The sequence below is a fragment of the Heterocephalus glaber genome, unplaced genomic scaffold, assembly GCF_053883595.1.
Source record: "Heterocephalus glaber isolate CG9 unplaced genomic scaffold, H.glaber_assembly_v1.0 deba00001760, whole genome shotgun sequence".
Classification (NCBI taxonomy): Eukaryota; Metazoa; Chordata; class Mammalia; order Rodentia; family Bathyergidae; genus Heterocephalus; species Heterocephalus glaber.
In genome coordinates, this window is record NW_028258457.1 from 222,869 (window position 1) to 249,249 (window position 26,381).

Genomic DNA, 26,381 nt, shown 5'->3' on the forward strand with positions numbered 1-26,381 from the left:
ACTCCAAACAATTTTAAGCATTATCCTAGAAAAAGACAATGAAGGTCACAACTCCATGAGGCCCAGCAGAGAGAAGGCACCACACAAGGTAAGACACTAAAGCGAAAGGGGGGAAAATAAGAAATAAAAGAGCCAACAACAGTAAAACATCATGACAAGGATGAGTCAATATCTGTCAATTATAACTATCAATGTTAATGGACTCAATTCACCAATCAAAAGAAATAGACTGGCAGAATGGATTAAGAAGCAAAACCCAGCAATATGCTGTATACCAGAAACACACCTAACTCAAAAGGAAATTCATAGACTGAAAGTAAAAGGATGGAAAACAGTTCTCCACACAACAGGAACCCAGAAAAAGGCAGGAGTAGCAATCTTATTTGCAGACAAAGTAGATTTCAAATCAAAACTAATTAAGAGAGACAAAGATGGTCACTACATCCTTGTGAAAGGAACAATCCAAGAGGAAGAGATGACAATCCTAAATATATATGCACCAAATACAAATGCCCCCAACTATACAAAACAAATATTAATGGACATGAAAAACCAAATAACCACTAATACAATTATAGTTTGGGACCTCAACACCCCTCTATCACAAATAGACAGATCAACTAGAAAAAAAACTAACAATGAAATTCTAGAACTAAACGAAGCTATTGAACAAATGGACTTAATAGATGTTTACAGAGTGTTCCACCCCACAAAATCAGAATACAGATTCTTTTCAGCTACACACGGGTCATTCTCAAAAATAGATCACATGCTAGCTCACAGGACATATCTAAGTAAATGTAAAAGAATTGAAGTTATCCCCTGTATATTATCAGACCATAGTGCAATACAATTGGAGATCAATAACACAAGAAACCGCAAAACACCCACAAACACATGGAAATTTAACAACACCCTCCTGAACAACCAATGGGTCACAGAGGAAATTAAAGAAGAAATTAGACAGTTTCTACAGGTACATGAAAATGCCAATAAAACATACAGGAATCTGTGGGACACAATGAAAGCAGTTCTACATGGGAAATTCATAGCAGTGAATGCCCATATTAGGACAACAGAGAGAACTCAGTTAAATAACTTAAAGCAGAACCTCAAGCTCCTAGAAAAAGAAGAGCATAACAAACCCAAAGCTCGTACAAGAAAGAAAATTATAAAGATCCAAGCAGAAATCAATGCAATGGAGACTAAGAGAATGATACAAAAAAATCAATGAATCTAAGAGTTGGTTTTTTGAAAGAATAAATAAAATCAATAAACCTTTAGCCAACCTTATCAAAAAAAGGAAAGAAAAGACTCAAATCCATGCAATTAAGAATGAAAGAGGTGGGCCAGGGATTTAGCTCAGTGGTTTCGCCGCCTGCTGCACAAGCACAAAGGACCTGAGTTCAATCCCCAGTACCAAAAAAAAAAAAAAAAAGAATGAAAAAGGTGAAGCCACAACAAATCCAGCAGAAATCCAGAGAATCATCAATACCTGCTTTGAGAACCTGTACTCTAATAAAATGGAAAACACAGAAGAAATAGACAGACTCCTAGATACATATGAATTGCCAAAATTAAATGAAGAAGATATAGAAATTCTAAACACCCCAATTACAAAGAGTGAAATTGAAAATGTAATAAAAAACTTACCAACAAAGAAAAGCCCAGGTCCTTATGGCTTCACTGCTGAATTCTACAAGGCATTTAAAGAAGAACTATTGCCATTACTCTTTAAACTCATCAAGGAAATTGAAAGGGAAGCAAGGCTTCCACATTCATTCCTGGAAGCAAGTGTTACTTTGATTCCAAAACCAGGGAAAGACCCAACCCAAAAAGAGAACTACAGACCAATCTCCCTAATGAACATAGATGCAAAAATCCTCAACAAGATATTGGCAAACAGAATACAGAGTGTCATCAAGAAGATCATACACCCTGACCAAGTCAGATTTATCCCAGGGATGCAAGGATGGTTCAACATCCGTACATCAATAAATGTGATACACTATATTAGCAGAGTCAAGGACAAAAACCACATGATCATCTCAATAGATGCAGAAAAGGCATTTGACAAAATCCAACACCCATTCATGATAAAAACACTACAGAAAATTGGAATAGGAGGTCTTTATCTCAACCTGATTAAGGATATCTATGAAAAACCAACAGCCAACATCATACTAAATGGTCAAAAACTGAAAACTTTCACACTAAAATCAGGAACAAGACAAGGATGTCCACTATCACCACTCCTGTTCAATATTGTTCTGGAAACATTAGCCATAGCAATTAGAAAAGAGAAAGAAATAAAAGGAATAAAGATAGGAAAGGAAGAAGTGAAACTGTCATTATTTGCTGATGATATGATACTTTACATAGAAGACCCAAAAATCTCAGTCAAAAGCCTTCTAGACTTAATTGACAGATTCAGGAGAGTAGCTGGATACAAGGTCAACACTCAAAAAACAATAGCCTTCTTATATGCAAATAGCAGACCCATTGAGAGAGAAATTCGGGAAATAATTCCTTTTACAATAGCATCTAAAAAAATGAAATATCTAGGAATCAATCTAACAAAGGAAGCAAAAGGCCTCTACACTGAAAACTACAGCACTCTGAAGAAGGAGATCGAAGAGGATATAAGAAAATGGAAAGATATCCCTTGTTCCTGGGTAGGAAGAACCAATATAGTGAAAATGGCCATACTTCCAAAACTACTATATAGATACAATGCAATGCTAATTGAAATTCCAACAATATACTCCACGGAACTAGAGAAAACAATCCAAAAATTCATTTAGAAGCAGAAGAAACTTAGAATAGCAAAAGCAATTCTAGGCAACTGAGACATGGCTGGGGGCATCACAATCCCCAACTTGAAACTCTACTACAAAGCTACTATGATAAAAACAGCATGGTACTGGCAAAGAAACAGACCCAAAGATCAGTGGAATAGATTAGAAGATGCAGAAACAGCTCCAGACATACCCAGCCACCTCATCTTTGACAAAGGAGCCAACCACCCTCATTGGAGGAAAGATAGCCTCTTTAATAAATGGTGTTGGAAAAACTGGATTTCAACCTGCCAAAGATTAAAACTAGACCCATACCTACCACCATGCACTAAACTAAGATTGAAGTGGATTAAAGATATAAATATTAAGACAGAAACACTAAACTTGCTGGAAGATAAGTTAGGTAGAACTCTTGAAGACATTGGCATAGGAAAAGACTTTATGAACAAATCTTCAGTAGCACAGGAGCTAGCACAAAGAATCAACAACTGGGATCTCATCATATTAAAAAGTTTCTGGGCCGGGGATCTAGCTCAGTGGTTCCAGGACCTGCCTTGCAAGCACAAGGACCCGAGTTCGATCCCTGGTACCAAAAAAAAAAAAAAGTTTCTGCACTGCAAGAGAAACTACCAACAGAGCTAAGAGACAACCTACAATGTGGGAAGAAATATTTAGCAGCTGTAGCTCAGACAAAGGTCTACTATCAAGAATATATAAAGAACTGAAAAAAATCAGACTCCCCAAATTCAAAGACCCAATTCAAAAATGGGCATCCAAAATGAACAGACATTTCTCAGACAAAGAAGTAAAAACAGCAAATAAATGTTCAACATCACTGGTCATTCAAGAGATACAGATGAAAACAGCACTGAGATTCCACCTCATCCAACAAAGAATGGCTGTTATCAAGAAATCAACCAATAACAAATGCTGGTGGGGGTGTGGAGAGAAAGGAACCCTTCTCCATTGTTGGTGGGAATGTAGACTGGTGCAAACACTGTGGAAATCAGTATGGAGATACCTCAAAGAACTAGGACTACAGGTCCCATTTGACCCAGCTATTCCCCTACTGGGAATCTTCCCTAAAGAATTAAAAGAATCATACCACAGCGACATATGTGCGCCTATGTTTATAGCAGCACAGTTTGTGATAGCTAAAGCTTGGAAACAGCCCAAGTGCCCATCGACTGGAAACTGGATAAAGAAGATGTGATTTTTTTATAAAATGGAGTACTACTCAGCCATAAAGAATGAGAAACTAGAGACATTTATAGCTAAATGGATCCATATTGAGGCCATACTCTTAAGTGAAATAAATAGGACACACATGTGTAAATACCAAATAGTTTCTCTAGTGTGAGAAATTGAAAGTGTAAATAAGGATAAAAATGATTAAAATGAATAATTGATAATTTGAAATAAGAAAAGGTCCAAGGGTTTGGGGATGGTGGAAGGGAAAGGGGAAAGGGAAGAAGGGAAAGAAAAAATTATGAGAAAAAAAAATGGAATCAAACTCTGTGTAAATAGGGAAGGGTGGAGGAGGTGAAGTGCACACAGGTAATGGGAGAAAAAATAAAAACTAAGATGCATCTTGTTCTGGTACAAACACCCAATGATAAATATAAATGTATTTTATACCTAAAATGTACCAATAAATATATATAATAAAAAATAAATAAATAAAATTAAAATGCCATGTGTGGTGATACACACCTGTAATCCCAACACTTGAGAGGTTGAGGCAGGAGGATCAGCACAAATTTAAGGCCAGTCTGGTCTATACAGTGATTTTAGGGCTCATTGAACTACATAATGAGACTCTGTCTCAAAAAATAAATAAATAAATATTTTTAAATTTTTTAAATAAATAAACCTCCTCTCTTTGTAAAGTACACAGATTTGAGTATTTTGTTACAGCAACTAAAAATGGACTAATAAACATCCTATGTCTCAGTTTCTTCATTTGTAAATGGGTGATAACAGCAGCTACCTCTAGGGAGCTAGGAATTGATGTGAGAATTAAATCTGTAATAAACGAAGTGTGCAGAACAGTGACCAGCATATAGCAGGTGCTTTGACATTTTAACATTTAACATTATCACACTGGAATAACATTTTTACCCATAACTCATGGGAGGGGTTGTTTGTTTCCTGGTATTTTGACCCACTCTACAGACCTAATCTGCATCTATACAGCTAAGGGCTTCATTGATTTTTTAAAAAAACTGAAGGAGGGAGAAAAGCAGAAGGGAAGAGGGCTTCCTGGCCTGGATATAACAAATACACAGGCTTTTGGAAGAAGAGAAAGGATTTGTGTCAAAACAAAAGATAAGCTGAGTGTGGTGCCACATGCCTGTCTGAGAGGCTGAAGCAGGAGTATCACAAGTTTGAGCCCAGCATGGGCAATTTTGCAACTTAGCAGACCCTGTCTCAAAATAAAAATATAAAAAGAGCTGGGGATGGAGCTCAGTGCAAAAGCCCTGGCTTCAAATGCAAGTACAAAAAAAAAAAAAAGATCAGGGAGAAAACATGGTTAAAAGCAACTTAGCAAGACCTTGTCTCAAAAGAAAAGCTGGGGGTGTAGCTCAGTGTGAAGCCCTGGGTTCAGTTTCTAGTACTGGAGGAAAAAAAAAGATTGAGGGGAAAATATGGTTAAAAGCAACTTCTGGGACTTCTGGAAAGATGGCAGAGTGGTGAGCAGTAGAGAAAGAACCTCCCTGAGATTTGGTGTCCTAACACTGGAATATTGCAGTGTGAGGAGAAGGAAGAAAATGGGTCCCCAGGATCCAGGAAAGATTTGAAGTGAGAATTGAAGTCCATGAGGAGATCCAAGAGAAAGACTTCAACAAAAAAGAGAGAGGTAGGAGGCGGCACTTTGTCCCAGAGTCCAGATTCATGGTGTGGGAAGGGCAGGTCGAACCTGCAGATGCACAGTGACTACTGGTGACCCCAGAAGTCGCCACAGAGAAACACACCAGTGGAACGCAGCAGTGCACACAGCAGACTTCAGTGGCTGGTGAGTTATTTGGGTTCAGACATCACTCAGGTGAGGGCAATTGGCTGGTACCCATCTTGGAGAGAGGCCAACTAAGAACAACAATGGGCCAGCTCCATCTAGTGGCTCAGTGAGGGTGCCAAGTTTAAATCAGCAGGTCAGGGAGCAGAGTTCAAACCAGCAGGAGGCACACAGACTGTTGCAGGCTCACCAAATCTGGTTCAAGCCTCAGCCAGAAACCAGCCTGAACTTCAGTGGAACTACAGGACCAGGCTGGCTGGGATTGTCTACTATCCCACCATAAATCTATGGCTGGCTTGCTGGGATTAATCAATTCAGATCTAGACTCTGTCTGCCCATGTTGTCTACTACTGACATCAGAAACATTCTTTAAATTGGATTTTTTTTCTTTCTTTTCTTCTTTTTTTCCCTCTTTTCTGGTTTTTGTTCTGGTTCTGTTTTGTTTTTTCTTGACTGTTTGCTATTGTTTTTACATGAGTATAAACACAGTTTCTAGTTTTGTTGTTGTTCTGTTCTGGTTTTTATTTCTTCCTTCTCTGTTTCCCTCCTGTCTTCTTCACCAGTTTCTCAAAGTTTGTATGATCTTCCTTTGTCCTCCAGCCTTGATTCTAACATCTTCCTCTTCTTCTATTTCTCTATTTTTCCCCCAACCCTTTTCTTTTGGTACCGGGGATCGAACTCGGAACCTTGTGCTTGTGAGGCAGGCAGCAGACCCCCAACCCTTTTTAAATCTTCTCCCCTAAGGGTAAAATCTCCATATTGAGGGCTTATTTACTGCATACAGTTTTCTTGTTCATTTTAGATTTTGTTATAAAACCACAAATCTAGTTCATACAGTTAAAAGTAGCAAATTAATAGTTACCATAGTTTGTCATTTTCTTTTTTTTTTTTTTTCTTGGTACCAGGGATCGAACTCGGGTCCTTGTACTTGCGCCACAGGCAGTGAAACCACTGAGCTAAATCCCCCACCCCAGTTTGTCATTTTCTAGGCTGTGTTTGATGCTATCGTTATTGCTGATTGTACCACTTTAGCCAAGGTGACATAATTGTGCTGATCAGTTCTTCTTCCCAGTATATCAAGACAGAGATTGTCTAAAGGTCTTTAAAAAATACTATAGGCCAGTTTCAAAGAAGCAGCAGCTGGACCAAGTAGGCAGAAACTTCTCATCCTTAATAAATTAATAAAGAGGTAGGATCTTGCAACAGACTCAAAACCCAAAAGTCAGCTACATCAGGAAGACATCTCTGGGAAGTAGTCATTTCCTAAGGGTTCTGAATATGGGCAATAAAGGTACTCACCATAAGCAACTTAAAAGTGTCAATCTCGGAAATAAACCAAAAAGAAAAGGTAGAAAATGAGAAGACACTTAAACAAGATGCAACCCTCCCTAGACTTTTAGCTAACCAAAGGCAAACCCAAAGGGCAATGAGGTAGAACAATTCAAAAGCCACCCACTTGAACTCTCTAAAGTAATAACAGCAGAAGTAACAAAACAGATGAATGAGGCTCTAGAAAAATTCAAAGCAGAAATAATTTCTCATATAACTACAGAGATGGTGATCAGAATGAATGATATGCTTAGTAACTCTAGAGAAGATACAGATAAAATATTTAAAAAGAGGAGAGCTGGGGATTTAGTTCAGTGGTTCTGGTGCCTGCCTCACAAGCACAAGGTCCCGATTTGATCCGCGGTACCAAAAAAAAAAAAAAAGAGGAGCTCAGGAAAATAATAAACACCATGAATGCTTAGCATAGGAAAGAAACGGAATTCATAGAACAAATTCAAACAGATATCCAGGAGATTAAAAAGTCCATTGAAAGTACACACAGCAGAATGAACCAATGTGAGGACACTTTGTAGTTAGTGATTATAAAAAGAAAAATTTCTTTAAAAAAGCAAGGGACCATGAGATCAATCTAGCACTTGCTAGATGATGCAAAGAAGAATCACATAAGATTGACCACAATCAATGAAAAAGCAGGAGATAGCACAAATGACATTAACAAAAAGTGTTCACAGAAGTAATCACAGGGCCAGGAATGTAGCTCAGTGGCACTGTGCCTGCCTCGAAAGTGCAAGGTCCTGAGTTTGATCCCTGGTACCAAAAACAAGAAGTAATGGCAGAAAACTTCCAAACAGGGAAAAAAATTGACATACAGATCAGTAAGGCAAAGGCTGGGGATTTAGCTCAGTGGTTTCACAGCCTGCTGCGCAAGTACAAGGACCCAAGTTCGATCCCCGGTACCAAAAAATAAAATAAAATAAAATAAAAACAAAAAAAAGATAAGTAAGGCATATAGAATTCTAATTAGCCATGACCAAAAAAATCTAGTCCAAGGCATATTCCTGAAGTCAAGGTTCCCGAAATTCAACTCAAAAACAGAATATTAAAAGCTGTTAGAGAAAAGAAACAAATCATCTATAAAGGGAAGCCCAGCAGAATCACAGCAAATTTCTCAACACAAACTCTTAAGCCAAGGACAGCTTGGACTGAACTATTTCAGGCTCTAAAGGAAAACTACCTCCAACCTAGATTGATATACTCTATAAAACTATCTTTCAAAATTGAAGAAGAAATAAGATACTTCCATGACAAAGAACACCTGAAAAAATTCATGAACACCAAACCAACACTCCAAAATATTCTGAAGGACATTCTTGAAAGAGATAACAAGGATTACAACTTCATGAACCCCAACAGAATGAATCCACCAAGCAAGGCAAGAAAGTAAACAGAAAAGAAAAGAAGGAAGCCAATAGCAGGAAAATAACATGACAGAGATAAGACAATACATATCAGTTATAATTATCAATGTTAACAGTCTCAATTCACCAATCAAAAGAAACAGACTCTCAGTGGTTCCACCGCCTGCCTCACAAGCACAAGGTCCCGAGTTTGATTCCCAGTACCAAAAAAAAAAAAAAAGAAAAGAAAGAAGGAAGAAAGGAAGGAAGGAAGGAAAGAAAGAAAAAGAGAGAGAGAAAGACTGGCAGAAATCAAGAAGCAAGATCCAACAATATGCTGTGTGCAAGAAACACATTTAATTCAAAAAGAAACTCAAAGATTGAAATTCAAAGGATGGAAAACAATATTCTATGTGACAGGAACATGGGAAAAAGCAGAAGTAGCTATTCAATTTGCAGACAGAGTGGATTTCAAGCCAACATTGATTAAGAGAGACAAAGGTCACTACATCCTTGTAAAGGGAACAATCCAAGAGGAAGAGATGACAATCATAAATACATATGCACCAAATAACAGTGCACCCAACTATATACAACAAATATTAATAGACATGAAAAGTCAAATAACCATTAATACAATTACAATAGGGGACCTCAATATCCCACTGTCACAAATAGACAGATCAACTAGACAAAAAATCAACAATGAAATTTAGAACTTTTGAACAAATGGATTTAGTAGTGTTCATTCTGTAACATCAGAATACATATTCTTCTCAGCTGCACATGGAACTTTCTCCAAAATAGACCATATACTAGCTCATAGAAGATGCTTAAGTAAATACAAAAGAATTGGAATTATCCCATGCATATTATCAGACCACAGTGCAATGAAACTGGAAATTAACGGCAAAAGAAACCACAAGAACTTCATAAACACATGGAAATTAACACCCTCCTGAACAACCAATTGGGTCACAGATGAAATTAAAGAAGAAATCAGACAATTTCTACAATTAAACAATAATGCAAATACAACATACTGGAACTTATGGTATGCAATGAAAGTACTCATATGAGGGAAATGTATAGTAGTGAATACCCATATCAAGAAAATAGAGCGGGCTCAAATAAACAACCTACTGTTAAATCTCAAGCTTCTAGAAGAGCAAGTCAAGCTCAAAGCTTGTAACAAGAAAGGAAATTATAAAGATCAGAGCAGAAATTAATGCAATTGAGACTAAGAAAAAATACAAAGAATCAATGAATTGAAAAGTCGATTCTTTAAAAGATGAACTAAGGGCCAGGGATTTAGCTCAGTGGTTCCGCTGCTTGCCTTGCAAGCACAAGGACCTGACTTCGATCCCCAGTACCAAAATAAATAAATAAAAAATAAAAGATGAAATAAAATTGACAAACCCTTAGCCAACCTTATCCAAAAAAAGGGAAAGAAAAAAACTAAAATTCATATAATTAGTAATGAAAAAGGTGAAATCACAACTGATTCTGCAAATATCTAGAAGATCATCAATACATACTTTGAGAACCTGCATTCTAATAAGATGGAAAAAACAGAAGAAATAGACAAATTCCTAGATACATATGAATTACCAAAACTGAATCAAAAAGATATAAAAATTCTAAATAAACCAATATTGGTCAATGAAATTGAAGATGTAATTAAAAATCTACCAACAGGGCCGGGGATTTAGCTCAGTGGTTTCGCCACCTGCTGCACAAGTGCAAGGTCCCGAGTTTGATCCCTGGTACCAAAAATAATAAAAAATTTTAAAAAATAAAAATAAAAACCTACCCACACAAAAAAGCCCAAGCCCTGAAAGATTCACTGCTGAATTCTACAAGAAATTTAGAGAAGACCTAATGCCACTAATTCTCAAACTCTTTAATGAAAGTGAAAGAGAAGCAATATACCCAAAATCATTTCTGAAAGGAAGCATTACCCTGATACCAAAGCCAGAGAAGGATCCAACCAAAAAAGAAAATGACAGGACCAGGGATTTAGCTCAGTGGTTCCGCCACCTGCCTCGCAGGCACAAGGACCCAAGTTCGATCCCCGGTCCCCAAAAAAAAAAAAATCCTCAATAAGATACTGGCAAACAGAATGCAGAAAATCATCAAGAATATCATATACCCTGACCAAGTAGGATTCATCCTAGGGATGCAGGGATGGTTCAACATACACAAATCAATAAATGTAATACACTATATTAACAGAGTCAAGGACAAAAACCATATGATCATCTCAATAGAAGCAGGAAAAGCATTTGACAAGATCCAACAACCATTTATGATAAAAGCCCTACAGAAAATTGGAATAGATATTCTTTATCTCAATCTGATAAAAGCCATCATGAGAAACCACTGCCAACATCATCCTAAATGGACAAAAACTGAAAGCTTTCCCTCCAAAATCAGGAACAAGACAAGGATGTCCACTGTCACTACTCCTATTCAACATAACATAGTTCTTGAGGGGCCAGGGGTTTAGCTCAGTGGCACCGCGCCTGCCTCACAAGCACAAGGTCCTGAGTTCAATCCCTGGTACCAAAAAAAAAAAAAAATGAAATACCTAGAAATCAATCTATCAAAGGAAGTAAAAGACCTCTAAATTGAAAAGTACAGTACTCTGAAAAAAGGAGATCCAAGAGGATATCAGAAAAAGGAAAAGATATCTCTAGTTCTTGAGTAGGAAGAAACAATGCAGTGAAAAATGGCCATATTTCCAAAATTGTTATACAGATTTAATGCAATCTCAATCAAAATTTCAACAGCATATCTCACAGAATTAGAGAAAACAATCCTAAAATTCATTTGGAACCAGAAGAGACCTAGAATAGCAAAGGCAATTCTGGGAAACAAAGGCAAGGCAGAGGGCATCACAATCCTGACTTGAAATTATACTACAAAGATACTGTGATAAAAACAGCATGGTACTGGCAAAAAAAAAAAAACAAAAAACAAAAACAGACCTGAGGATCAGTGGTACAGATTAGAAGATGCAGGTACTCAGCCTCCTTATCTTTGACAAAGGACCCAAACACCTTTCCTGGCAAAAAGATACCCTCTTTAATAAATGGTGCTGGAAAAAACAGGCTTTCCACTTGCTGAAAATTAAAACTAGACTCATATCTTTCACTATACACTAAATTAAAATTGAAATAGATAGAAGATCTAAATATTAAAACAGAAACACTAAATCTGCTGGAAGATAAAATAGGTAGAACTCTCAAAGACATTAGCCTAGGCAAAGACTTTATGAACAAAACCTCAGTTGCATAGGAATTATAACAAAAAATCAACAACTGGAATCTCATCTTATTAAAAAGCTTTTGCACAGCAAAAGAAACCACAAACAGAGTGAAGAGACAATCATAGTGTGGGAAAAAAATTTTGTCAGCTGTTCCTCAGACAAAGGATTACTATCTAGAATATATAAGAACTCAAAAATATGAGACCCCCCCCAAATTTAACAACTCAATCCAAAAATGGGCATCTGAAATGAATAAACACTTCTCAGATGAAGAAGTAGAAAGACCAAATAAATATATGAAAAAATGTTCAACATCACGGTCATTTGAGAGACGGAAATTAAAACAACACTGAGATTCCATCTCCCTCCAACAAGAATGGCTGTTATCAAGAAATCAACCAATAACAAATGATGGAGGGCCGGGGATTTAGCTCAGTGGTTTCGCCACCAGCTGCGCAAGCGCAAGGACCCGAGTTCGATCCCTGGTGCCAAAAAAAAAAACAAATGCTGGAGAGGCCGTGGGGAAAAAGGAACCCTTCTCAGCTGTTGCTGAGAGTGTAGACTGGTGCAACTACTGTGGAAATCAATGTGGAGATTCCTCAAAAAACTAAAACTAGAGGGCCAGGGATTTAGCTCAGTGGTTTCGTCACCTGCTGCACAAGCGTAAGGACCTGAGTTCGATCGCTGGTACCAAAAAACTAAAACTGGAGGTTCCATTTAACCCAGCTATTCTCCTTCTTGGTATCTTCTCAAAAGAATTAAAAGCATCATACCACAGTGATATATGCACACCCATGTTTACAGTGGCACAATTTATAATAGCTAAATCTTAAAAACAGCCCAAATACCCATCAACTGACAAGTGGATAAAGAAGATGTGGTTGTTTTTTTAAGCAATGGAGTACTACTCTCCATAAAGAACAGCTTGAGACATTTATAGCTAAATGGATTCACCTTGAGACTATACTCTTAAGTGAAACAAATTGAACACACATGTTAAATACTGCATTGTTTCTCTGGTGTAGAAACCAAAAGTGGAAATAAGGACTAAAATGTACAATAGACAACTGGAAATGGGAAGAAAATGTTCAAATGCAAAGGGGAATAAGGCAGGGGAGAGGGGGAAAGAAAAAAGGAACAAGAAAAAAAGAAAATAGAAGGAAAAATGGATCACTTCTTGGCCTTTTGGCTAAGATCAAGTGTAGAAGGAAAAATGGAAACAAAGCTTTTGTATATATGGATGGGAAGAGGAGTTGAAGGGGGAGAATGGGGAATAAAAGATGCAAGATATATCACGTATGGGTACAAATTCCCTATGTTGAATGTTATAATTATATATATCTAAAATGTACCGATAGATGTTTTTGCTTAATAAATAAATAAATAAAATAAAAGCAATATCTGTACTCTGTCCTGGCAAATTAATTTATGGTGGTGAAGAAATCACTGCACATGGTGAGGGTTAACCAGGAAAGGAGCATGGGAGGACTTTCCAGGGAGAAGGAAATGTTGTAAACCTTGGTTGAGTTGACAATTACATCTGTCAAAATCCACCATTAGGACCTGTGTGCTTTATTCTGTGGAAATCACACATGCACACACTTGGCACCAGACTGAGGATGACTAACCAAGGATGTGGTGAGCAGAGACAGAACAGGAAGGAAGTTGTGAATGTGTAGACACAGTGGGCTGCAGAAAGAAGAACTCCACACATCGTCCCCTGGGAGCCCCAAGTTATGACCCAAAAAAAAGCACAAATAGATTTGGGGACTGTAAAAAAGCAAAAGTGATCTAGGCACTACTTAAAGCTCCATACGGTATTAGAAACCAGAGAGAAGAGAAGCCTGCCTATCTGTATATTGGATCCAAGTGAATGGAGCCTTCAGGATTCCACGGTCATTTTTTTCCTTTTGTTTTGTTTTGTGCTAAAGATAGAACCCAGGGCTCTGCACATGCTACACAAGAGCTCTACATCTGAGCTGCACCCCAGCCCTCTCACAGTCTTTTAGAGCAAAAAGATCCCTGTGCCCAAGAACAGCAAGGAAGTTGACAGAGAAATACCCAGACAGGAAAGCCCATGCTGACAGCACAGTGGGTCCCTCGGGTAGCTCAGGTCTTCCAAAGAGTGAGAGCCAGAAAACCAGAAAAGCCAGAACTTATGTTCTAGACACTACAATGAGGGTAGCTGAGGAGGAGGAAACTCAGGCAGGCATGTTGCTGCACACCTGTAATCCCAGCCCTGAGGAAGGCAGAGGCAGGAGAGAGGCGAGTTTGAGTCCTAACTGGGCAATTCAGTGGGACCTTGTCTCAAAATTTAAAAAAAAAAAAAAAAAAAGAATATTTAAGAGGGATAGAGATGTACCTGAGTGGTAGAGTGTACCAGGGTTTCATGGACAGTACCAGAAAAAGGAGAAGGAGGAAGATGAAGAAGAGGAAGGCAAGAGGAGGAGAATGAGCAGTGGCAAATGGCTGTAATCCCAGAACTCAGGAGGCTGAGGCAGAATCACTATGAATTCCAGGCCAACCTGGCCTACATGGTGAGTTCAAGGCCAGCCTGAACTACAGAGTGAGACCCTGTCTCAAAAAACAAAACAAACAAACAAAAACAAAACAAGAAGAGACAGAGAGAACACACACTGATTAGAATAGTGCCTTGAATATAGTAGACATTCAGAAAACATTGGTTTAATTAATTTATAAGTAAACTATGGACTTTATACAGATTCTCTCAATCCTCAACATGACCACTGGAAACAAGTCTTTCTTTTTTTTTGAGAAAAGGTCTCTGTGCTGTCCAGGCTAGCCTCAAATTCCTAGGCTCAATCTTCCTTCCTCAGCCTCCTGAGTAGCTAGGACTATACGTGCTAACCCTCATGCCCAGCTCTAGTATTATTATTCCAGTTTTGTAGAAGGGAAAAACAAGGCACAGAGAGATTAAATAACTTATCTAGAATCATTCAGTCAGTGGATGTCTCAGTGGGTACCAACTTGCAGTAAAAATATCAAGGAACAAGGCCAAATGCAGTGGTACACTCTCTTGTAATCCCAACTACTCAGGAGGCTGAGGCAGGAGGATCAAAAGTTCAAGGTCATTGTGGGCAATTTAACAAGATCTTGTCTCAAAATAAAAAATAAAATGGTCTGGAGATGCAGCTCAGTGGCAGAGTTCTTGCCTAACATGCACAAAGTCCTGGATTCCACTCCCAATACCACAAAAAAAATAAACAAAGATACCAAGGACCAGATACATGTTCTCTTCTACCTGGGTCATACATAAGCTGTCCCCATTCAGAAGAAAATCTCAGTTGACTGAGATTAAATATCCAGCACCCTGGTAGAATGGGAGTTCCAAAGAGAAACAAATGCATAAGGAAAACATTTCTTGTGAACCTGACTGAGTTTAGAGAAATATGATTTGTATCTGCTCCACTGACATTCTCTTATTTAACTCATTCAAATGATGCCATGAAACAGTGGAAGTAAAAAATAAAAGGATAAGATGGTAAGGACTAGGAGTGCAGCTCAGCAATAGAGCACTTGCCTAGCATATGAGGCCCTGGGTTCCACCTCCAGCCAGGAAAGTAATAATAATAATGTAGACCTAAATCCAACCAAATCAATAATTATATTATATGTAAATGGTCTAAAAACACCAATTAACCCAGGCATGGTGTCACACATCTGTGCAGTGGACCCCCAAAATTCGCAGGAATTACATTCCTAGAATACCCACAAACTGAAAAACTGAATTTCAGATATGGTCAGAAAATATCTATAAATGCCTATTTTTATAGTTTAAACCCTAAATATGCTGTGTCTCCAGCAGTTATGTAATTTAATTTAATAAAATACTATATTAAATAAAGCCTTAGAAGGTGCAGGGCATTTTGGCGGCATCTTAGAGATCTTAAGGCTTTAAGAAGAACAAAACCAAGAACTCTAGAGATAACTACATGCAGTACAGCAACCTGTTATGATGCAGGAATGCTGATGCATCTGTCAGAGGTGAGTTACAGGGCAGCAGCCAATCAGCAGCAAAGAGAACTGAATAATGCTCTCAGACTGGCTATTTGCAAACCTCCTGCCAAAAAAACAATTTTGGAGGATATTTATGGTTTCTGAGAAAGCCCAAGTGTTTCCACAATTTTTAGGTAGGTTCTAAGGAAAAATCTTCGAATGACTGAGGCTGCGAACTCTGAACCCTGACTTTATGGGGATATGCTATAATCCCAGCACTCAGAAGACTGAGGCAGGAAGATTGCTGCAAGTTCCAGACAAGCCTGAGCTACATAGGGAGCTCATGACCAGCCTGAACCAGTGAGATCATGTCTCAAAAAAAAAAAAAAACAATATTAAGGGCTGGGGATTTAGCTCAGTGGTTCTGGCACCTGGCTCGCAGGCGCAAGGTCCCAAGTTCAATTCCTGGTACAAAATAAAATTTAAAACCAGAGATTATCAGATGAGATGTTTTCAAACCCAAGACCTACTATATACTGTCTAGAAGAAAACCATGGTAAATATAATGCATAGCTAAGTTAAAAGTCAAAGAACGGAGGCAGAATACACCTGTAACCTCAGCTGGTTGGGAGGCTGAGCTAAGAGGATCACAAGTTCAAGGCTAGTGTTGACAACTTAGCAAGACCCTGTCTCAAAATAAAAAACAAAAAGGCCTGGGTTAAAGTACAGTGGTAGAGTGGTAGATTAGGGGTCTTTGGGCTCAATCTCAGTACCATACAAAAGAAGTGAAGGATGAAAAAGACCATGAAGAAAACACTAATTGGTAGGACTATGGTTTTCATAGTTAAGATTCTGAACTGTTTTCGTTTGGGTTTGGTTTGGTTTTTGTGGTACTGGGGATTGAACCCAGGGCCCTTGCACTGAGCTCCTTACTCGCTCTTGTTTTATTTTTTATTTTGAGCTGAGGTCTTGCTAAGTCACTAAGTTTCCTGGGCTGGGATCGAACTTGTGATCCTCCTGCCTCAGTCTCCCAGAATGCTGGAATTACAGGCGTGTACCACCATGCCCAGCAAATTCTGCACTTTGACACCAGCTATCTCGACCCACACCTCAGCTCTGACACTAGTTTTGAGTGACCACAGGCAAGTTGCTTACACATCCTATAGCTCAGGGACTTCATCTGTGAGGTGCAAATGATATGTACTATGTCCAAAGGGCAATATTACCTAACTGTTGTACTACTACATCAAGAAAGTTGTTTACAGATATTCCAGCTCTCCTTTGGGATCACACAGGTTAGACCTTACTTTCCTACCGTCTTAGAGGACAGAAGTATTCATGTACTTGTTTTGTAAGTATGAGTGAAAGCTTCCAGAGTCAGTATGTGATTTGATATGGGGTCTCTCTGTTTCTGCAGCATAACAGAACCTCTTCTGACTGATCCACTGACTTATAGGGTTAGGAAAATCACATGTCCTGGTGCATGTATGGTGTAAGTGCTTGGAATACACCCTGGAAAACAGAAAGTGCTAGACATGATATTTCCATGGTAGAGATAAAAATGAAACTTGTAGAGGTTAAAGAAACACAATCAGTAAAGTGTTTTTGTTTGGTTTTTTTTGGTACCAGGGATTGAACTCAGGGCCTTGCACTTGCGAGGCAGGTGGTGGAAGCACTGAGCTAAATCTCTGGCCCTAAGAAACACAATCAGGATTTGAACTCAAAGGATATCCTCTTAACTTCTGCATGATTCCAACTCAGGAAAGCTCTGCCATGAAGGTTTAGTAACTCAAAAGTAATTTTTTTTTTTTCTGAGACAGGGTCTCGCTATGTAGTTCAGTCTGGCCTGGAAGTCACTGGAATTACAGGCATGTGCCACCAGACCCATTTTAGTAATTTAAAAGTAAATCTAACTTCTCTCCATCCAGGCAAGGAGAGGGTGTGTGATTCCTGGAAGCCATGCAGGCTGGTCTTGCAGGTCCCAGAGCTCAGCAGGGAAGACTCACGTGCTCAGCAGAGCTATCAATGATGACCAAATGAGAGTAGTTCTCCTGGCAGAACTTCCGGGCATCATCCCATGACTTGGTGCTGGGGGAGAAGTAGTAGCACTTGCTCTCAAAGGGAAGCCAGTCATCAGGGCAGGTGACCTTGGTACATCCTGGGGACAAGAGAGGATGTTGTCGGGGGCTCTGTACTTGTGAGATACACAGTATCCCATGTGCAGTTGTGAAGTCACATAGACTGTCAATATAAAGAGATATAAAAATGTAACAAAATTGTGATTTAATAAATTTTAGGCAGTCAATAAATAAATTCTTAGAAATATATAAAATTTCAAATTTGGCACTAAAAGTATGGGCATGCTGGAAAATCAAAGAAGTTGGCAAGAAACTTAAGTGTCAATCAGAAACTTCCCTCTGTAAATTCATCTCCCAGTGGAATTACAAGTGATTCCTTGAAACTTAATACATTGGTCAATATATGATATCATGATATGGATATATATGCCCATTCCCCACAGTGAATGTATTTATTATATATTACAGGGCTGGGGATTTAGCTCAGTGGTTTCGCCGCCTGCTGTGCAAGCATAAGGACAGTTCGATCCCCGGTACCAAAAAAAAAAAATATTATATATTACAAACACATTAGTAAAAAACATTATAATAAAAATAAGATGTACTCACTTAGGAATGATCCCACATGTATGTAATCCATGAAAAAAGGTAAGAAAATGTTACAATACATTTTAGTAGATTCATGCCATCTTTACCTAAAACCAGATAAATGTTTACAAGGAAAGGGGATTATCAACACACTATACCAAGGCATGCAGATTTTCACTACAGGATAAAACCTAATCAAATGCAGGGAGTAATGGAGAATAGTTTCTCTTGTTGGCCAACATTGTAGTGCTGGCTCTGCCATGTCACCCATCTCTGGGCAGTTCTCCAGCTCCCACTCACCTAATAAGGCCCGAAGTTCCACCAGGGACTGGTTTGTGTCAGCTCTTACATGGTCAATGTCCTTCTTCAGGCCTGCCAGCCCTACCATGCCAGTCACTGTCGGGGGATAGGCCAGAGGGTTAGAAACAGAACCCCCTCCATCTTCCCCCCATCCACCGGCTACAGACACAGAGAGAGAAGTAAGAAGAAACTGCACTCAGGTTCTAGAAGGTCAGGCCAAAATCCAGAAACTACATTCCCAGAGTCCAGGGGTCCCAGAGCAGCTCAGAAAAGGGATCCATGCCTGAGACTTGGAAGGAGTGGAAATGGGGGACTTCCTGAAGGTAAGTTTTAAAGGAAATGGGTGATTCAGGAACTGGGGGGGGGGGGGGTCACAGCAGGTGGGCAGGGGCACCCTTTGTCTCTTGGACTGTGTCAGAATCTGGTATTTTATACTCATGTGAGTGATAATTCAACTAATTACTATCTACACCTGTGCTGTCCAAAAGAAACATAATGTCAATCAATGATGCAGTTTTATTTGGGGGAGTTGGGTTTGTTTTGTGTGGGTTTTTTTGAGACAGGTTCTCACTATGCATTTCAGGCTGCCCTTGAACTCTATGTAGCCCAGGTTGGCTTCAAACTCACACCAATCCTCCTGCCTCAGCCTCCTGAGTACTGAAATTACAGGTGTGTGCCACTACACCCAGCTATGTAATTTTAATTTTTTTTTTTTTTTTTTTTGGTACTGGGGATTGAACTCAGGACCTTGCGCTTGCAAGGCAGGCAGCAGGACCACTGAGGGAAATCCCCGGCTTTTTTCATTTAATTTTGAAACAAGGTCTCATTAAATTGCCAAGGCTGGCCTTGAACTTGTGATCCTCCTGCTTCAGCCTCCTAAGTAGCTGAGAATACAGGCATGTGCTACCACACCTGGAAATAGCCGTATTTTTAAGTCAAGAGAAATAGGTAAAATTAAATTGAAGGCTGAGGGAGTTGCTCAGTGATAGAGCATTTGCCTACCATGTATGAGGCCCTGCACTCCATCATCAGTACCACCCAAAATAATTAATTAATTTAAGTGCTATTTTTTAATTTATCCCTATATATCCTCAATGTTATCATTTCAATATATATTCCATATTTTAAAATATTAGTTTTTAGAGATATGTTACACTCTTTCTTGAAGCAAGTTCAGCGTCTTTGGCCAAATCAAAACAACACTGAGATTCCATTTTACTCCCATAACAAAAACTATCATCAAGGACTCAAAAAAGCACAAATGCTGTCAAGAACATGGGGGAAAGAACCCTTTCTACACTGTTGGTGCATTGTAAACTAGTAGAACCACTATGGAAATCAATATGACAATTCCTCAGAAAAGCTAAAAGTAGAAATTTCATTTGACTCAATTATCTGTCTTCTAGGTATCTTTCTGAAAGAGTTAATTCATCATTTATAGTAATGCATGCAGATCTCTGTTTATAACAACACAATGCATAAAGCAAATGTGGTATTTATAGACAATGGCATAAATTTCAGTCATCTGTAGAAAAACAGATGGATTTTAAGATCTTTATGCAATAAATCAAACACAGAAGATTAGTGCATGGTTTCTCTTACATGAGAAATTGAAAATATAAATAATTTAAAGAGCAAACTAAAAGAGAGATAGTAGGAAACAAGGAGGTAGACTTTCGGAGATCCAAAGGGGATCTAGGGACTGAGGGAGAAGAGATGGCAAGGGAGGAAGGGAGAATAAAATTGATTAAGATGCAATATGGGGCCGGGGATTTAGCTCAGTGGTTTCGCCGCCTGCTGGGCAAATGCAAGGACCGGAGTTTGATCCCTGGTACCAAAAAAAAAAAAGATGCAATATGTACGGGGCCAGAGATATAGCTCAGTGGCACCGCAACTGCCTGACAAGCACAAAGTCCTGAGTTCAATCCCTGGTACCACAAAAAAAATTTTTAAATAAAAAAATAAAAATAAAATAAACATATATATATATATATTAATTCAAGATGAATACAATTATTATGTACTACAAATATGTACTAAGAATAAAAAAGATGTAAGAAATGAAATTAGTGTGCATTTTACAGTTACAGCACATCCCATTTTGAACAGGTCATGTTTTAAGCTCTCAACAGCTACATGTGGTTTTCTGGCCACCACATTGGAGAGCGGAGGTTTGGACACATCTGCACGTGCACGCGCACGCGCGCGCACACACACACTTCTCGGGGACAGACAGGTACATGACAAGGACTACGTCTGATTCGTTCATCACTCTACCCCCACCACTAGTACCCTGCACGGTGCCTGGGCAAGCTGGTCTCAGAGCTGGTTTCAGGACTGTGCTGGTTGCGGGGATGCACACAGGAAGCAATGACTGAAAGTGCTCACCGTTCTCCTGCCACGCCCTCTGCTGGACAGACACCATCCTCAGTGTCTCCACCACCTCCTGGTCTGCGAGGAAGAGTACAGCCTGAGCCCGGGACCTCCTGTGCCCCTCCCCAGTCTCTCTCTGTGCCCCACCCTGTCCCCACTCACACTTAAGCAGGGCCACGGTCAGACTGACACCACTCAAGAGCAGTGAAGTCGCCACCAGCAGACACAGGAACATCAGCAACCTCTCCTCCCGGGGACACCCAGAACCCCTGGACTTCTGACTGGTCCAGGGCCCTGGAGTTGCTGGAGCTGGAGCTGGAGACAGAAAACCCCACACTGGTGCTTCAGAGAACAATTAAGGGAGCCTTGAGCCTTTCTCAAGAGCAGAGGGGTCAGAGGTCTGTGGTCTTGTCCAAGTCACCAGATAGGGACAGCAAGAAAGTACTGAGGAGGCCAGAGCACATGTGTAGAGCATTAATTATGTGCTAAGCATCATGTTCTGTCTCTCTTGTCTTATTGGAGCCTCAGCCCTACAATGATGTAAAGATAAGTATTATCCCCATTGTGCAGGCAAGTAAATTGAGGCTTGGGGAGGTTACACATGACTGGGACCCACCTTTGCTCTTAATATCTATGGTGCGTTATTTCCCACTCTCCACATCACCTGCCCAAGTGGCTCCCCATTCAAGGAATCTTGTGGACCCTTTCTTCTGGGGCATTGAACAGTTTCTATTTCCTCCCCTCCTCTTTCTCCTCCTCCTCCTTCTTCTCCTTTTCCTCCTCCTTCTTCTCCTGTTTTCTCCTTCTTCTTTGCAATAATAGTTATTGAACCCAGTGCCTTTGCACTGAGCTACATCTCCAGCCTTTTCTTATCAATTTTAATTTTATTTTGAGACAAGGTCTCACTAAGTCACTAAGTTGCCCATGCTGGGCTTGAACTTGTGATCCTCCAGCCTCAACCTCCCAGACGTTGTCATGCTGGGATGACAGGCATGCCCAACACACCTGGCTCTTATATCTTCTGTAAGTAGGAAAGGGGCCTGAAGAGTCCTCAGGAAATACCCTGACTCCCTGGGACCCTGGCCTAGACTCAGAAAGGACCAGTTTTTGAAGGAGAAGCACCCCTGTTCCAGATTCTCACTCTAGTGCTGTTGTTCTGGATCAAATGCATTGCCCACCAGGAGGGGAAGCTAGGGAGACACCAGAAGGGACCAAGGACTTACTGGTTAGGGATGGTGGGAATGGAGGAGGCTCCCCAGGGGTGACACCTTGAAGGGAGGAAGAGAGAGGTTTATCCAGAAGTTGCTGTGACACTCTGTCTCCCCAGACCAATACCCCTGCTTTCTCCTCTGGATAGAAGTGGGGATGAGAAGGAAATGTCCAGGTGGCCCTTCTCCAGCTCCTTAAAGGGTTTCCCCACTGCTCACCCAAGGGATTAGATGTGCAGGTGACTGGAGGGAGGTCCAGGGCTGGAAGGAGCAGAAAGACAATGGTCATTCAGAGCAGGGCTTCAGCCAGGCGAGCAGGAAGCTCCCAGCCCTTGACTCTCACCTGTGATCTCCAGGGGCTTTCGAGGAAGAGGGCAGTTCTCCATTTTCTTTCCTGCCAAAGGAAGAATGATCGCTCAGGCCCAGAGCAAGGCAAAACCAGCACTGGGTCTTCTGTACCCCCACCTCCAGCTCACCTGCCTTGGGGGCCCTCGGTGGAGCAACTGGACCTGGAAAAGAGAAACTCAGAGTTAGGGCAGATGTGAGGATGGGACCAAGATTGAAGGAAATGATAGAAACAAGATCAGGGTCCCAGTGGAGGGTAGGAGATGGGGGTAGAGATGGAGTTAGGTGTAAGAACAGAATCAGGATGAGGGAGGGGACAGAGTTAAAGCACAGTGACCAGCTGGGTGTGGTGACACATGCCTGTGATCCCAGCACTTGGAAGGCTGAGGCAGGAGGATCTCGAGTTAGAGGCCAGACTGGGATACATAGCGAGACTCTGTGTAAAAACAATAATAACAACAACAAAACAGGAAGGAGGTTGGAGAAGAGGAGAAAAAAGAGGAAGGAGGAAGAAGAAAGAGCAAGAGGAGTGAAGGAGAAGCAGGAGAAGGCAGAATAACTATCTTGAATTGCCTAGGCATTTTAAGAGATGGAGTCTCCCCATGTAGCCTCCTGAGTACCTGGGACTATAGACATGCACCATTATGCCCAGCTAGATTTTCTCAATTTAGGTTCCCACATCAAGGGGCAGGGCGGGGGGGGGGGGGTTGAAGGGAGGGGAGGGGATTGAGAGAAAAAGAGAAATCAAGTTTAAACTATGTACAGGTACAATTTCCCTATGACGAATGTGATCATTATGTATATTTAAATTGTACCAATAAAATTAAAATTTTTTTTTTTGGTACCAGGGATCAAACTCAGAACCTGGCACTTGTGAGGCAGAAGCAGTGCCACTGAGCTATATCCCTGGCCCGATAAAATTAATTTTTTAAAAATTAAAAAATAGGGGTCAGGGATGTAGCTTAGTGGCACCAAGTCTGTCTGGCAAGCACACGGTCCTGAGTTCAATCCCTGGTATCAGGAAAAATAAAATAATAGATTCCCACATCACAGGAAACTCCTCAGTCCTGGGTGAAATGGGACAATTGGTCATCTGAATGAAGGTCACAGTCGAGTTTGGAAGTGAGGATGGAACTCATGTCAGGACTGGGTGGCAGCAGATGGGGTGAAGATGGTGAAGGAAGGCAGCGATGAATGCGGGAGTCCGATGGTAAGACAATGTGGTTAGAGTGGATAATGGCGTCGTTACTAGGTTGGGAAATGGGGGAAAAGGAGAGCTCGAGTACAGGCCCTAGGTTTGAGATCAAGGAAGAAGGTGAGGTCAGGTTGTAACTGGATGGGGATAGGATGATGAAACTGGACTTGAACCTGAGCGTGGTGACACACACTTGCAGTCCCAGCACTTGGGAGGCTGAGGCAGGAGGATCGCTATGAGTTCAATGCCTGCCTAGGCTACATAGTGAGTTCAAGGCCAGCCTGAACTACATAGTAAGATCGTGTCTCAAAAAAAAGAAAAGAAAAGAAAAAAAGAAGGAAAAGAAACTAGACTGAGATGGAAGTGGGCTGCATTTGGAGATGGGAAGAGGACTGTGTGGAGAAGCGGTGGCCCTATACAAGGGAATGAGGTTTATCTTGGAGGTACATTTGAGGATCATACTGGGATAGTTTTGGAGTCAAAGATGAAACAGACAGCCCAGCCCAACTCTTCCCCACTTCATGTGCATCCCCACATGTCCCTGAACTGCAGGAATGGAGGATGTAAGCCAGGTGTTGTGACACATGACTGTCATCCCTGCATTCAGCCAGGATGAGGCAGGAGTATCAAAAGTTCAAGCCCAGCTTGGGTAACTTAGTTACTTAACAAGACCTTGTCACAAAATTTAAAAGTTTAAAAAGGCTGGGGATGTAACTCTCAGTGTGAAGGCCCTGGGTTCAGCTCCCAGTATCACAAAAGAAGGAAGGAAGGGAGGGAGGGAGGGAAAGGAGGGGGAGGGAGGGAAGAGAAGGGAGAAGGAAGAGCCTCGTCCCAGTGGGATGGCCCCTGTCCAGCCACACCAGAACGAAGACCCCTTGGTGACAGCTCACTCAGGGAATCCCTTATAGTCACTTAACAGACTCAGGAGGCTGAGCCAACAGGATCCCTTGAGACCAGGAACTCAAGGCCAATTTAGGCAAGATTAGTGAGACCTTGTCTCCAAAAACAACAACAAAAAGACCCAGCATTGAGTGTAAATGCAAGGATGCCAGAGAGCCACAGTCAGTTTGTCAGACACCGGCTTTCATGCCTCAGCGACTTTGCACCCACCAGTGTCTCCCAGGTTTGTCTTCCTGACAAATTCCTGCTGGTGCTTCAAGATCCACTCTAGTGTCCTCTCCCCTGACCCCCACCAGTCCTCATCACTGTAAGAGAACCCCTAACCCCCCTCAGAATTTCTCCACTCCCTTCATCCCTTCTCTCTCCATTAACATGGCACCCAGACTGCCCCCCATCAGACTCGAGGGTCTTCATGAGAAGGATGTAGCTCCAGGGCTCTGACATCACAGTACCTGGGCTGGATTGTACACACAGGAGACTATATCTGCAATTCCCAGCCAGTGCTCCCTGGTGAGCCTGCTCCCTCCACCACCCCCAACATCCACACCTGATCCCCGAGAATCCTCTAACCTGGCTTTGGAGGAAGGTCCTTATAGGGTGGTGCTGTGTTCTCATAGTCATCTCCATCCTCTTCCTCCTCCTCCTCCATGGATCCTTCCAGAGAAAAGGCCAGTCAGATCCCAGCCCATTCCTTCCTCCATCCCTCAGGCCCTGGTCCCAACCCCAGTTGCCTGGGGTGTAACCAGGATGCTGACCACAGCCGGTCCCCAGCCCAAGCCTGGCTGCAGCCATACCTGCTGGGCCTCGGTGCTTGGTGTTGGTATACAGGCTGTACATGGCTGTGGGTAGCATAAGGAGCTGAGAATGGCAACCAGGACTTGGTAGCTTCTGCTGAGGTCCCTCCTACTTAGGGGTCTGGGGATTCTCAGTTCCTTTTTTTTTCTTTTTTCTTTTTTTTTTTTTTGTTCCTTTTTTCTTTAAAAGTCAAGTACATGCAAATCCATCTTGAGAAGAAACCCTCTTGATCCCACACATACACTTGTCTTTCCCCACAGATTGCACAGAAGTGACAATGACATAGCCCCTGTCGTTGGGCTCTGACAGAGCACCAAGCGTAGGTGACAAAGGTGGGTGAGCTCTTCCCTTCACGGGACTTTCCATCCAGACAGGAGAGACAGTAAACCCCTAAAGGAAAAGAAAGAAGCAAAAGTCTGCTTTGTTATATTTTATTTCCAACACTGACTTAGTATTATTTTTCTCTTTTTTTTTTTCCTTTATTCCAGTACGGGGATCGAACTCAGGACCTTTCACTTTTGAGGTAGTTGAGGTGCCACTGAGCTAAATACCCAGCCCTACTTAGTATTATTTTTAAAAGATAGTGGAATAGGACAGGATTAATGTAGAGAGGTGGTCAGGAAACACCTCCTGCAAGTGGTGATATTTGTAACAAGATGGAAAAATGGTAAGTGTTAGGTACTCCCACATTCCTTAATGAAGTGCTAGGATGCTAGTTTGGTTATCTATGGCTGTGTGACAAAACACTTCAAAATTAGTGACTTAAAGCAATAACCCAGGTGTGATGGCACACACCTGTAGTCTCAGCTATTTGAGAGGCTGAGACAAGAGGATTGCAAGTTTGAGTCCAGCCTGAGCAACTTAGTTAGT

At 40.9% G+C, this 26,381-nt stretch overlaps 1 protein-coding gene across 1 annotated transcript in view; it reads right to left on the reverse strand.

Moving 5' to 3' along the window:
* The window catches only part of Clec17a (C-type lectin domain containing 17A), a 31,365-nt gene extending 5,621 nt beyond the window's left edge, over positions 1-25,744 (reverse strand). Inside the window, exons 1-10 of the mRNA XM_004872360.4 lie at positions 25,511-25,744; positions 25,287-25,370; positions 22,753-22,785; positions 22,620-22,670; positions 22,496-22,537; positions 22,292-22,336; positions 21,231-21,383; positions 21,084-21,146; positions 18,696-18,791; positions 17,736-17,887 (exon numbers count right to left, since the gene is read on the reverse strand). Coding sequence (XP_004872417.1) covers positions 17,736-17,887; positions 18,696-18,791; positions 21,084-21,146; positions 21,231-21,383; positions 22,292-22,336; positions 22,496-22,537; positions 22,620-22,670; positions 22,753-22,785; positions 25,287-25,370; positions 25,511-25,568 — 777 coding nt within the window. The 5' untranslated portion in view covers positions 25,569-25,744. The remainder of the gene's footprint in view (positions 1-17,735; positions 17,888-18,695; positions 18,792-21,083; positions 21,147-21,230; positions 21,384-22,291; positions 22,337-22,495; positions 22,538-22,619; positions 22,671-22,752; positions 22,786-25,286; positions 25,371-25,510) is intronic.
* Between the last annotated feature and the right edge of the window lie 637 nt (positions 25,745-26,381).